General features: G+C 45.9%; 1 protein-coding gene across 3 annotated transcripts in view; it reads left to right on the top strand.

Annotated features, from left to right (window-relative positions):
- LOC138568036 (NXPE family member 3-like) overlaps positions 1-15040 on the top strand; it is a 770737-nt gene that overhangs the window by 473511 nt on the left and 282186 nt on the right. For all 3 annotated transcript variants that reach the window (XM_069646416.1, XM_069646415.1, XM_069646417.1), the window contains exon 2: positions 9197-9939. In XM_069646416.1, the coding sequence (XP_069502517.1) occupies positions 9200-9939 (740 nt within the window). In that variant the 5' untranslated portion in view covers positions 9197-9199. The remainder of the gene's footprint in view (positions 1-9196; positions 9940-15040) is intronic.

Genomic DNA, 15040 nt, shown 5'->3' with positions numbered 1-15040 from the left:
TTTGTATCTTACCTGGGGTGGTGTGGTGGGGTTCCGTATTGGCGTCATCATGTAGGTGCTCAGAGGGCAGGAACTGTCCTCTTGGAAGGTGACCTGGTTTGTCGGTGGTGTGGTTTTGTCTGTGAGAGACATGCATGCATTTGCAGGGCCATTTGTACTCACCAATGAGCCATGTGTTGCCATGCACCCCAACTTCTAGTGCCCGGCGTAGGGGTGACATTCTGAATATGAAACTATCATGGATGGACCATGGATAGTTAGCATATACAGAGGTAATGATTCCCTTGGCATCACATACAACCTGCATGTTGATGGAATGCCAGTGCTTGCGATTGTGATAGATGTGCTCTGTGGCCCTAGGTGGACGTAGGGCCACATGGGTGCAATCAATGGCACCAAGCACTTTAGGGAAGTGCACCACCCCGTAAAAGTCCTGGACCACGGCCTGCCTTTCTGCGGGTGTTCTGGGCATGTATATGTGCCTGCGGACTGAGGGGCGTGCAGTCATGATTGCCAACACCTTGTGTAGGCAGCGTGTCTGTGTGGGCTGTGAAATGCCCCCAACTATGGCAGTTGTCTGCTGAAATGACCCAGTGGCCAAAAAATGCAGTACACTCAGCACCTTTTCCAAGGGGCTGAGTGCTTGGGAGCACAGGGTGAGTGATGTGAGGTCATCTTCCCACTCCGTGACCAGGTCTAATATGATATGAGGTGAAAACCTATACCTGCTATAGACCTGGTCATCAGGCATACCAAAAAGGCTGATCCTCGGTAAATAAATGTATGCTGTGGCTATCCTCCTCCTGCAGTGTCCCTTGATCACTGCTGCAAAAAAATTGAACATTCATCATAGCTGTATACACATGTTGGTTTTTGCACGCCCTTTTTATGCATTGTTTTTAGTGCGCAGTGACGCTTACACCAGCTTTCGCGTGGCGGAAGTGTTTCCGGATTTGCGCGTCTTTTTGCGTGCGCCGGTGGGTGTTAGGAAAGGTTCCCATTTATGTGTAATTTTCCCTCCATTTGTGTACTCCCCAACTTTTTGCTGATGTTAAACACCATAGTCTGACTTTACCAGAGGAGCCCAGCCTTCTGCTGCACTCCCCTTGGCTTTTCACTCACTTTTTATGGGGAAACTGACATGCCCTTAAGTTGGTCCGTACTGGGAGACTTTGTTTCCCTTAGTCCTTTCCAAATGTTGCAACCTTTCTGCACAGTTGCACCAGTACAGTGCAGTTGGGTCTATTAGTCATTTCCAACGGCCCTAGATACTCTCGAAGGATTTTTTAGGAGAAGTGCAGATGTGCCTTGGATAGGGTTGGTGCAGCTTATCATTTTGCATATCTTTAACCCTTTCTGCCAGGTAAACAGCGATTACCGCATTTGGCATGAACAGGTGGCCTGGCTCCAAAATGGCCATGCCACGAGGTTCTTTGTCCTGTCCTTTGGCAATTTTGCCCCTTCACATTCCCCAGGTCGAGCCAACCCGGGTCAGTCCTTATGTGGGCATGCATTATCCCGCAAAGCACCAAGCTTTCGCGGGCTTCTGCATACCTTGTGTGTGCGCCTCCAGGATGTGGGCTGGAACATATGGTTCCAATACACATCCTGGGTGCCAGAGAGTCTGGAGTGCTGTGAATGCCTGGGACCACCGTGGTCCGTGATTGGTCCACGTATGGTATGCCTGTATGTGAGCAGATCTCCCATTGGGTCCTCTTCGTTTTAGCGTGAAGGAGATTCTGGATAAGAGAAGGCCCTAAACATCCATACCATGTCGATCTCTGGAGTTCTCACTGAATGAAGGAAAGGATCCAAGTATCCTGAAACTAAGACGCCGAGTTGAGGTATCGCTGGTGAAACGCTGGAAGGTTTGGCACCCTGAGCCCACTGTCATCCAGTGGGACCCCTCTGCATCTGGTCGTCCTAGAAGGCCTGCGAAGATGCATCAACCCATTAGAATAGTGGGACCAATTATTCTTGGCACCTTCATCAAACCCTGCAAGTAAGCTCTCTTGGAAATGTCCCTGGGCCAACCAGTGGGCTGACCAGCTTACGCAGACTCTTTCCCCTGATACCACTGTTGTTTCAAGGGGGCCCTCGAAACTTGGTAAGTTGCTAGCTCTGCATTCACGGCACTCTCACACCGAATTGTGTACACTTGGCATTTCCAGGACTGGAGTAACGCGAGGGCGCCCGAACCGGAGTATACGCGGTTACAGTGTCGCCCAGCCATGGTAACGCACTTTGCAGGTGCGCTGCATTTTGTGCCCCTCTGCAGTGAATCTGGCCTGATCCATCCACCAGGAGCGGAGAAATCGCCACTGTCCCATTTGGGAATCATTGCTGTATCTTCGTCGCTGAAAGCTGCAGAGCCGCCAAATTGCCGCACTTGAACCTGCAACCGAAATGGACTCGACTGCTGAAGTTTGGTCTAGAGTGCGCCAAGGGTTGTGAGTAATCGCAACCCTAACCGGTGGCCCCCTAGCACCTCCATCCAATTTTATGCATGAATGGCCCCTGAAGGCCCCTCTCCTTTCCACTGCTAGTGTGAACTAGCGAACTATTCCCAAATCTTGGAATCGACTCTGCCCTCAAGTGGAGGCCCTCCTCGAATAGTGGGAACCAATTCTTCATCACCTCACCCACCTTCCTGAGGTGCTACAAACCCATAAAGACACCTCGTTTTGCCCATTTTAACTACCGCGTGCACCAGCAGTGCAAGTGCATTCGAGCAATAGGCTCCACTCTTCTTAGGGATTGGACTGCCTCTTAGTTAGGAGTGTGTTGGATGCAGGGACTAAACACTATTTGCACTGCCTGTTTGCTTTCCCCTTTTAGGTTGTGGATCCATTTCGAGCATTAACCCTTTGGACCCCATTGGTATTGTATATATGTATTTAGATAGGATTGTGTTGGCTTAAAAGTATTACTGTGATTAGATTTGTGTGTTGAAACTCAAAGGCCTTGAAATAAATGTATTTATATTTTTAATATATATACACCTGACTGGGAGTGATTTGTAAGTGTCCTTTGCTCTGTATGCTCATTGAGGTCTTTCAGTCGCCCTGACCCCTCCTGAGACCTAGTCTTGACCACTGCCAAGCTACCTCATTGGTCTGGCGTGTCCAGAAGGTTACCCTGTTCCAAGAAACTAGGCTGGCCTCATGAACCTCTGCCCACCAGGTCAGAGTTCAGAAATACATCTCAACAGTGAGCCCTATGAATACGTGTTGTCAGCGCGCGTGTGGGCATTGCAAGTAATTTACTGTGGTGCTTCCCACGTAACGGCCACATTTACGCTTGTTGTTCCCCATTCCACGTGTTCCGCCCCCTTTTTAGGTAACCGCGCAGAACCCAATGCCCCTACGATACGAGTCTTACGCAAGGCGTTTGTGGTGTCGCACAGACGTGTTGGAACGGCACGGCTTTCTCGCAAGTCCCTGGTCAGCCCTGCGCATTGTGTTCATGAATACACTAACTGGTGCTTGCGCGTGATTTCCCGTGCATGACCCCTATTTTCTACACAAATCATTCCATGAATCGGGCCCCTAATGTCTCCAATAGTGAACAAGTGACGCATGTAAAGGTTGAAAAGGAGGGGTGCTATTGATGCACCCTTTGGGAATCCATATTTTATTTATTTGAGAGGCTGGGGAAGTGGCTGCGCCCCATTGTACCTTGGAAACTCGGTTTGACAAGAATGATTTGATGCAATTTACTGCCATCTCTGAACAGCTCCCTTGTTGACGTAAGTACTCTAGTAATCGCTCATGATCAGCAAGATCGAATGCCCCCAATGGATCCAATAGGATCAGCATCCCAGCTTTACCACTGTCAATGATCTCTAGCATGTGATTCTGGAGATCAAGAAGAGCAGTCTCAGTGCTATAAGTTGGATGGAAACTGGATTGTCGATTGTGCAGTTTGGTATTGTTTTCTATAAATGACTGTAGTTGATTTGTGGAAACCTTGTCCAGTATTTTTAAAATAAACTCACTGTTTGTTATTGGGCGGATGTTGCTTGGATCCTTGGAGTTCCGTTGGGATGGGTGTGATGGTTACTTTCTTAATATATGGTAGCACTTCTTGATCTCAAAAGGAAGCGTTCACAAATTGTGTTAGAAACGGTTTTAATGTGTTTCTGTTTTGAAGGATGATTTTAGGTGGTAGTACATTTAAAGAACAGGTACGGGTTCAGTGGGGTTTAGGGACGCAAGCAGCAGGTTCATATCTGTTGGTGAGATAGGGGATAAAGAGAAACCTAGGGACTGAAAGTTGGAGAGAGGGTCCTCTGTTTCTTTGGGTTCAGCCGCCTTATTGGGATCCTCCAATGGAACATTAAGACTCTGAGTTTCTAAGATTTTGTCCTTTGCCTTAGAGATTTTCTCTTCAAACGCCAGTGATATCCGAGTACAATCTTTGTCTGTGATTGATAATGGAAGCTCTGCAGTTTGGGGGTTTTCTAGGGATTTCCACTATCAAATATCTATAAGATATATCTAGTTTCTTCCATGTCGAGTGGTGTCCGAGGGGTGTTTGTTCCAGGTCATTTCTAATGCCCTTTTTTTCTTTTTCAGCTCATCCAGTTCAGGTGTAAACCAGCTTTGATGATTAGAATTTTCTCTAACCCCTTTCGTTCGAATGGGTGCAACTTTGTCAAGTATTGTTAAGAATATATTATTAAATACTGACAGCATATCATCAGTTTGATCAGATGGTAATATTTTGTTCATGACAGTCTGCATTCCGTTCATGATGTCTGAAGAGTTTAATTTCTTAAAATTACAGCCTCTAACAGATTTTATGTTATTGATAGGTTTAGTAGTAGGTAAGTACATCGTAAAGCTGATCATACAGTGGTCTGACCAGATGCATGGTGTGAAAACAAAGTAAGTTCCTAATAGAGGAATTCCCATCCCCTGCACACTTTCACTAGCTCAAATTGAGCCCAATTATTAATATGACTTAGATACACCAAATATGTGTGTACATACTTTGCAATACTCGTGTATCTCGTGTTCTGCCGGATCCTCCGGGTTGAGATTGTTGCCATTCTACCTTCACGGTGACTACTTTCTTACCATAAGGGTAAGCACAAAAACCATTTGAGACTAATATTCTTTTCTAAAGATACAGCCCGCCTCATATCTCTCAACATGAATAATCATTGATTAATAGCCCTCCATTTATGAATGAACCACTCTTTCTCTTGTCAACTACCGACACTGACAATGATATCTCCTACTTGAATGACCCTATTCCACCTCCATTTGGCGGTCAGACCCTTGAATGCCTTTTTTTAAAAAATATATAGAATATCTACTACTTGAAACTTTGAATTTGGTATATTAATTGTTGGACACACCTGATTGTCTAGGATAGAATAGACCGAACAACTTTATAGTTGAATAACTGAGTGAATATGTTTACTTTAATGATATTTACCTAAGCCAGCAGTACATTGGGTGCTTTCCTGATGAGAATGCATGTGAATACAATATATTGAATTATGATTGACTTTGAATATATATTATCATATAGATAATTCCATGTTTTGTTGAAATTTCCCTTTAGATGTGATAAATTTTGTTCAATATGCCCCTGAAGAAGAGATGAACTTCTCGAAACGCGTTGGGCCAACTATGAATTATTGAAAATTAAAGAAACTGGAAATACCTACAATTTATGTGTGGAGGTTCTTCATTGAATACTAAAATAATGTTTTTTGTGTGCTTTAAACTAAATATTAACTATTACAAAGTATGTACACACATATTTGGTGTATCTAAGTCATATTAATAATTGGGCTCTATTTGAGCTAGTGAAAGTGTGCAGGGGATGGGAGTTCCTCTATTAGGAACTTACTTTGTTTTCGTATATTTTACAACCCATATGCCAGGGTTGACTGTTATCTCCCCTGCACCTTAAATTGTCCTAAAAGCACTATTGTGCTGTTTAACACTTATCCAAAAACACAAATATCATCAATAGGAGTGCATGGTGAACACAATTTTGGTTTTCAGATGCATGGTGTGGTAAGGATATCCATAGTTCCAATGTTCTTAGGGACCTCCAAATCCAATAGATGGGAGTTCTCGTGTGTTGGGTCATTGTTTATAATGATAAAACCACTCTCTATTAATGCTGCCTCAATATGCGTTGCTTCCTTGTCCTCTGCATTTCCCCTCCACCAATTGAGATCACCCAAAAAGAGTGTATAAGAGTTAGGACTGTTGTGGCTGTTAAGAATTCCCACAATTTCATCATTAAACTCGGGCATGTTTTGCGAGGGGGCGATAGTATGATATTGATGCAATGGTGGTAGGTTGGTGTCAATTTAAGATGTCGAATCTTGCATTCTGAACAAGTGATAGTAGCTGGAAAAAGGCCTAGATTGGATTTGGCTATTATGGCCACACCTCCACCCTTTCAATCTGCATTGTAGAAGTTATAACCAGGGGAGAGGCATCCGATATATGGGGACCACTCGTGTCTTGTAACCAAGTTTCAGTTTATACACAGTATGTCCACTTTGCTAGAGACTATGTAATCGTGGATGTCTAGAGCATGTTTGACTAAAGAACATGTATTAATAAGTGCAACATTGATAGAAGTGGGTCAAGACTCTATTGGTGTTTGTGGGGGACCCAAGCATTTCTGGGTATTTCTTTCTAATGCTGAGCACACTGTATTGTTCCTTCTTTCAGTAATGGTGCCAGATGTTAAAGTTTCTGTAGGAGACTTACTTTCAACCCCAATTGGCGTAACGATAGGCTCTTTAATTACAATGTTAGTTGGTATGAGGTGGACTTGTGTAATAATGGCCTCCTTCCAAGCAGATTCAGCTGGGGTTAGGTCTGCTAATGAAATAGTAGTCTCCTTTGTTTCAGAGTATCGATTAATAATACATGCACACCTTTTAATGATTCCAAAACACTATTAGAAGAAAATATCCTCTTGATTTTTGTGTCTTGATTTTATGATTCGTCCTGTATGGTTAGGCAAAGCCAATGGAATGAAATGAGCATATGCTAATTTCTGGTGACGTCACATCCCATTGTGTATGTTAATGAGTCCCGGACCTAAACCAAAAATATGGTGGTCATTAATGCTGACTCCTGTTATTGAATGGATTCGGAGATCTATTTCTTTCGTATATGAGCTCTGTTCGTCAGTAGGTTTTTGGAGAAAAGAAAAGAGAAAGGTGATCCCTTCTTGATGTTGGAATCTACAAGTAATCTGATGTAGGGATCTTGCCTGATCCGAGTGCATCTACTCAGGTCGCAGAAGACGCCGACCGGTTTCAGTGGTATGAGAATGGATGTCACCACTTTCTTCAGGGCTATTGACACGCACTGGTTTGTATTGTGTGGTCTGATCAATTCTTGTTGGGAGAACTAGGTCTCTAATATCCAGGAGTGGAAAGTCGCCCCAATAGAGTTTTAAAAGAAACTCCCATCTATCAGGGTCCTGAATTCGGATAACGTGCGTTTTCTGTTTCTCGAATCCAAAGGGTTCACTTGCCCACCTTCCACTAGCAATGGAGAACGCCGCAGTCGTGCCGTAGCTCGAAAACGAACAACGAATCACTCCTGGATATTAGAGACCTAGTTCTCCCAACAAGAATTGATCAGACCGCACAATACAAATCAGTGCGTGTCAATAGCCCTGAAGAAAGTGGTGACATCCATTCTCAAACCACTGAAACCGGTCGGCTTCTTCTGCGACCTGAGTAGATGCACTCGGATCAGACAAGATCCCTACATCAGATTGCTTGTAGATTCCAACATCAAGAAGGGATCACCTTTCTCTTTTCTTTTCTCCAAAAACCTACTGACGAACGGAGCTCATATACGAAAGAAACAGATCTCTGAATCCATTCAATAACAGGAGTCAGCATTAATGACCACCATCTTTTTGGTTTAGGTCCGAGATTCCAGTCTCTTCTTCTTTTTAACTCCTCTTTTTTTAAAGAAAACATATTTTTAAGCAGTTGTAAAATCCAAGAAACGCAAATAAAAAATGAATGTTGACTTGGAAAACAACACAGTAAATAACATAAAATAAAACGTGTGGAACCTTGAAGGCACAACTCAAAAACCGACTACCTTGGATTAATTCTAAGAATGAAGTAATAATTTAATAAATATGACTCGGATTCGAGTGTGATACAACATTAGGGAAGATTCGAGGTCCCGATTCCCAACCTAGGTTCTAGTTTTGTGGATACCTGTTAATGAGTCCTGCCACTTTCTGTTTTTGGGCTTGACCTCTGCTCCTTACACAATATTTCACAAATGGTGTGCTTGTAAATGTGCCATCCTTACCCATTATTAAAAACGTGTTCTTTGTGCGGAACCCCGTCCACTTAGGTTGAGGCTCTCTTGTTACACTTGGGGCCCGATTGGGATGTTGGCGCACTGAGCGTGCTAAAGAGCCCGAATCACTACGCCAATTCTGGCGCCCAGGTTCCACCACTATTCTCAAGTGGTCCTGGGGTTCTTCATAGAGCACGATAGTGCACAGCCTTCATTGTGCCAGTTTCTGGCAACAACGGGCGCAAAGGAAATTCATTGCGGCACGTTCCTTAAATAACAACATCATCATTACTTTTATGAAAGTGCTGCCAAGAGAACACCTTAAATAACGACATATTCGTTATTCAAATGCTTTAAAACAATGTGCCAGCTGTACGCCAATATTCACAATTACCCACATATTACATTACAAATTTGCCACACACCCATCCCATCTTAGCAACAGCCACATACATTCCGAACGTGGCGCATTCATATCGACCTCGGAAGAATGCGCCACCTTCAGAATAGGTCTTAAGTACAGAATAGGTCTTAAGTACTGAATAGGTCGATAACTCTTTTTCCGACCTTTTCGGTACTTAACACCCACATGAGAATCGGGCCCTCAGTCGCTTGTCTTCTTTAGTGGGCAATAATTAAGCCCCTCCAGTCCAAATATTCACCAGCTGTCATTTGCAACCTGTCAACAACTATATATTGAATAAATGAAGTAAGACCATGTGTTCTCAAGCAACGTGTCTGTAGGTGGGTTTCTGTAATTTGAATGTAATCGATTGAAACGGTAGTGATAAATCGGTGTGTGAATAGCTTAATGTTGTCAGAGCCGTTTTACTAATGTGTATGATATCATCTGAATTGTGTGTCATTTCCCTCACCAGGTTATGATAAAACTCTGGAGAACACAAGAGGAACCCCTGCCTTTTTATCCTACTCCTAGTGCAGAGACACCCGAGCTGGGGCATGCCATGTCTCTTAATCTTTTCTTCACAAAAGCAGCAACAGAAGCAGAGGAAGTGAGGGCCCTACAGGAGCTGATAACATGGCCGGAGCCAAAAGGTAACCCGACCTTGGCCTCATCAACAAGTCCAAAAAACTGCGAGTACCGCATCCTGCAACCCAAAGTCAACTACTTTGTAGGCGAGAAGCTGGAAGTGTTCCTCACTGCCATGAATCACCAGAAACAACCCAAGTCCTACGGTGGAGACTTCTTCAGAGCCAAGCTCCATTCCCCCAGTCTGAAGGCAGGGGTGACTGGATTGGTGAGGGACCACCAGAATGGAACATACACTGTCTCCTTTCAGCTACTGTGGGCGGGAAAGGTGGAAATAACCATCCGCCTCATTCACTCCAGTGAGGCTGTCCAGATCATGAGGAAAGCCAGGGACTCCCGACCAGACAAAGTCTACTTTTATGGACACTTCCAGAGGAATGGGATGGCAGAGACAACCGAGTGCAATCTGAAAATTCCTGACCGGTCCGTCTGTCAATATAGGGACCCCCCAAGTGGAGAAACATGGGTCTGTGTTAGACCTTCCAACCTTACATGTGACTCCTTAGTGTACCACACGGCAGGAGGCTACAGGAAGGTCACAAACAGCTTGGAAGATACTCTACTAAATGGGTAACTCCTACTCTTGGCCATTACTTTCTTTATGGTTACTTTTTGCATTTTCTCCTCTGCTCCTCTTCGTCTGGGCATTCTAATGGGGTACTTGTCTCTTGATCTTTGTTTGCTGCTATACCTTCTTCTTTATAAGGATGTAAGTAATCTTAATTGCACTGCTAATGCCCTGGGTAAAAGAAGAAAGCAGTTTACCCTTAGCCTAGTAATACAGGACAGGACCTTTAAAGGCCAGTGAGAAGTATTCACATGACACTAGAAAGATATATGTGATTGGACTGTAAGAGATGGAATTGCAGAGAGTAAATCAGCAGTAAGAACAGTGTGAGTCTAGCACAGGTTAAAGCACTGTGTGCCGTGCCGCCGGAAGCCCAGGGCACAAACGGTCACACACAAAAGTGTGCCGTGCTGTGCCCCGGACTTCTGGTGTAGCGGCACTCAGACTGGCAGTGTGGGAGATGACGGGGACATGGTGGCGCACAAAAGGTTGCACCCACAGGATTGCGACCTTTTGTCATGCAATTGCGTGAACAAACTTTTGTGCGCAGCCTTTGGACATTTAACCAGTTAAAGCAGCGGTATTCAAACTGTGGGGTGCAACCCCCAGGGAGCCACAGCCTCATGTCCAGGGGGTTGTGCACCAACAGTCTGACTCTATTCTAGACTCCAAAGAAAATACAAACAAATCTGGTCTTAAGCTTGCAATGAATATCGTGTGTAATGGTACCATTTACCTGTGTACGGCTATCATTATACTACATTTCTCTGTCTAGATTCTGATGGGAGCAGGGTGGGGAGAGCCCAGTGTCTGTGGTGGGATGGAATGGGGAGAGCCCAAGGAATGGGCTAGGAGTGGGATGAGGGAGTCCAGATACTGTGATGGAAGAAGGTGGTGGAGCCCAGGGACTATACTGGGAGCAGGGTGCGGTGACGGCACGCAGTAGTTCATAGTCATTTGGACTTACTGTCCATTTTGCATTTGGGTGGGGGGGGCGCGGCCTGCCCACATTTAGCTCACGGGGCCCAAGCCAAAAATGTTTAAAGACCACTGGATTAGAGTAAGGGCAGGTGGATTGCAGGAAATGGGACAGAGGCAGAGGTTTTCAAATGTGAGTTACGCAACAAACAGACATGTGCTATACTCACTACTACTAATGTGTACAGTGAGGAACAATGGCAAATAGAACAGAAAGTAAATCTATCGCGGCAAGTGAGGCACGAGGATTCCTTCAATGCTGAGGGATGTAGCGGCCAGAAGGATTTGTGATGAAGTTGATGCTTACACAGTAGTATTAGCGACACACACCAGGGTGAGCAGAAAGCCTGTTCATCAACGTGAGCCCAGCCTTATTCCTGAGAATTCTACTTGTCAAGGGTCCCAACCTTTAAAAATACTGGGGGTGTCCATCCTTATGATGCAACTTTTGACCCAGGTGCTGTCATGGAAAGTGATATCAGTGGATGAACATCATAGGAAGTGACATCCCATTAAAAGTGATCATTGAAATGTTTTAAATCAATCATTACCAATGTCATCTCTCTGGGCAGCGTCTCTACCGTAGTGATTTGATCTTGTCCGCGGCATTACAGAAGAAGAGCAACCTTTGCAAATAGTTTTTGCTCATTACGCAAACCTCTAGTCCACAGCCCGCTAGTGATTTTTTTATGAGGAGGTGTGTCAATATTTGTCCCAGAAATGTCAAAGTGACCCAGAGTAACGAGGGAGCCTGCACCAATCAAGGGGATTTGGGTGGGTTTCCCCCCCCTAGAATTTTGTTTGAATAATGGCTTAAAATGGTGCATTTTAGAGCACACTTTTTTTTTAGAAAAATTGAATTAAAAAAAAACAGTTGCAATTGGTTTTGTAGGGTACCTCATGAAAAAATTCAATAGATGCAAGTCACCAACAGTGCACAGAAGCATTTCTCCAACAAATGTTCATGATGCCTTTTCCCACAATATATACCAGTATAAACCTGCTACTCATTTTTGCTTTGCGCATAATGCCAGAAATGATACTATAAGAAAACATGTCCATGTTTGTTCTGCCAATATATGGCAGTATCCCCATGTAAGAACATACTCCAGTTGGCTTTACAATTACAAATTCATGCCACAGTATGAAAACATGTCCAAACTGACTGCACTAAAATGTCAGTCGACCTACATAAAAACAGTTATCATGCCTGCTTCATCAAAGAGGCCCAATGCAAAATGTCATGCCTCAGGAAGAAATGGCTAGACCGGCTGCATTGAAATGCCTGTCTAGCTACATATGAACTCTTATCATGCTTGCTTTATCAAAGATGCCCAATAAAAAATGCCATGCCACAGAAATAATAATGCCACTGATCATGCATGCTTCATCAAAGATGCCCAATACAAAACATAATGGGCCTCATTATGAGAATCGCGGAAAAAACGCAGTCATTACCGGCATGGTGTAATTAGCACATCCGTGTACCCTCGACACCGCAAATAGCGACTGATTACGAGAGCGCGAGCACGCGCGAACGCCCATGCCGGTAATGGCTGCACCACCATGCCGCCAAAGACGCCCCAAAGCCCTGATAGACCATCACGGAACCCGCTAATACCGCCTCTGCCCAGGAGCAACCCCTTAATAACAGACCCAGCAATACCATCCTGCAAATACCGGGTTCGTAATACCGGATCCGGAAGTAACTTCATTGCAGCCATCTTAAAAAACGCAATCCATTGCAATCCTCTTAACACAGCAGTGGTGCAGAGTGGAGAGCAGGCCCAATCAACCCATCGTGTCCAAGGCTACTCGGAAGTCCACCCCCCCCGCGCATGCGCAAGAAACACTTCTCGACGAGGAGCTGAATATGCTGGCGGACACGCTGGTAGGCCATGCCGATGAGGTCTTTGCCAATAACCTCAAACGCGAAGCCCAACGGCTCAAAAAACAAATATGGGAGGAGGTGGCACGGAAGTTGACTGCAGTTGGCACCACCCCCCGCACGGTGAAGGACTGCAAAAAAAGGTGGGACGATCTACGTCTCTGGGTGCGCAACATACTTTCAGCCAAGCACAGGGAGCCATGGCTACAGGCCACGGGGACCACCCACCAACCAAATTGATGAGATGGGAGGAGACGTGCAGCACCATGATCAACATGGAATCGATCAAGGGCTTCGGAGAAATGGAGACGGGTGTGCCGACATCAGGAGATGGAGGTGAGTGTCCCCACAAACCCCAGAGAACCAAAGCATGACGTAGCACAACAGATGTGAAAGTGAACCAAGCCAATGCATGGGCCATCATACACACATATACAGATCCATGTCCAGATGGTGGCCCAAACCCTGGCACAGTGAAATGTATGCTGCGTGCCAATCCCATTACCAACAGACACCCAACACACAGGGATCAATCACATGTCACACATCACGCAAACCGCAATACAACGGTATGCAATACAACGGTATGCAATACAACGGTATGCCCCCTAGTACACATAAGTCCACGGCGTATGCAATATGCCCCCCCATTGAAAGTACTCTGTGCATCACACCTACAAGAATGCAATGCATGAAACATGAACTATTGAACAGCACCAAATCATGCATCTTGCCCGTAACACCAACACTGATGCCCTGCATCTCTTGTTCCCCCACAGGCACAAACGCAGAAAGTGAAGACCAGGACCCTGCCCCAAAGGCCACGACATCCTCAAAGGGATCCATGGCCAGACAAAAAGGCACTGGACCTTCTACCTCCAGGGCAACACCAAAGCCCAGAGTGCAACACAGGGCAGCAGTACAGCCCAGGCCAGCAGAGGAGGATACAACACCAGCCGACGACACTGCCACTACGAAGTCGGCAAATCTTGCAGAGGCAGAGGGTGATGGAACGCAGTCTGCTGCCACCAGTCCCATGGGGGAGGTAGCAGCCACTGCCCCCCTCAGCGACGTGGAGGTCCACGCCAAGGAATTCCTAGACATGGACAACAACATCCATGTTCTATGTCCCCATATCCCGAGCCCTCAGCCCACCCCCCCAGCACTCCACACATGGCACACAAGTATGCCTCATGCAAGAACACGCCACTGTACTGGGAAATCTGCATCTGTCGACCACATCAGAGGGCAGTCCAGCAGTGGGCCACCCTGCCACTGCACCATCCGCCTCCACAGACGAGGGTTGAGGCCCGCCAGGACAGTATGGTTGAACTGATCCGGCAGTATGTGACGGAGGGGGAACTGACCCGCCGTGAGATACAGGAGGCAAATGCGGCTACCATAACGACCATGAACATCAACACCATGATCATCCGAGACAGTTTGGCTGCAGTTACACAGGTCCTTGGCAGGATTGTAGACCATATGCAGCAGCAACAACCTGCGCCGGCAGTCGCACATCCATCCACCTCCACCCCATCAACCACACCTGGCAGCTCGACTCCCGCAAGCACTGTGCGCATGACCAGGCGCAGTGCAGGCCACACGGACATGCTGCCCCCAGACCCGAAGAGAGGCTAGAAGTAGCAGGTCCACACTGCATGTGCTAACTGACACCTTGGGATAATGATGATTGGCACATCGTGTGTGGGATGACAATGGTTGAGGGAGGAGGTGGGTTGGAGATGTTTGGGGGTTTGGAGGGGTTTGTGGTGTTGGGGGGGTGGTATGGTGTGTTAGGGGGGTGGTATGGGGTGTTGGGGCTTTTTGGGGGTGTTGGAAGGTGGGAGGCGTGTGTGAGGTGGAGGGATGAAGCACAATATTGTTTAATTTCCAATACACCCGTTGTGTTCAAAATCATATCATGACTGAACATTGTTCATTTCGTGTGTGTTTATTCAATTAATTACAGCGCACAGTGCCCAACTCCCCACACACCCTGCGTCCATGTCCACACAATCCCAGTGCCCAGTGTAGTACTAACACAGAACCATCAGCATCCCTGTGGATCAGAAGAAATCGTCAATCGGTGATTGGCACACAGCACAGCCATCTTGTACATCGCAAACTGCCAGCTGCTTCTCCTCCATCATCATCCTCATCATCCTCACCCGGCGCATGCAGGTCAATGTCAGGTGGCAGTTGTACGTTTCTCCAGATGCACATGTTGTACAGCA

Source organism: Ambystoma mexicanum, chromosome 1p (assembly GCF_040938575.1).
Source record: "Ambystoma mexicanum isolate Mex_15411 chromosome 1p, UKY_AmexF1_1, whole genome shotgun sequence".
Lineage (NCBI taxonomy): Eukaryota > Metazoa > Chordata > Amphibia > Caudata > Ambystomatidae > Ambystoma > Ambystoma mexicanum.
This window is presented reverse-complemented; position numbering and strand designations above follow the sequence as displayed.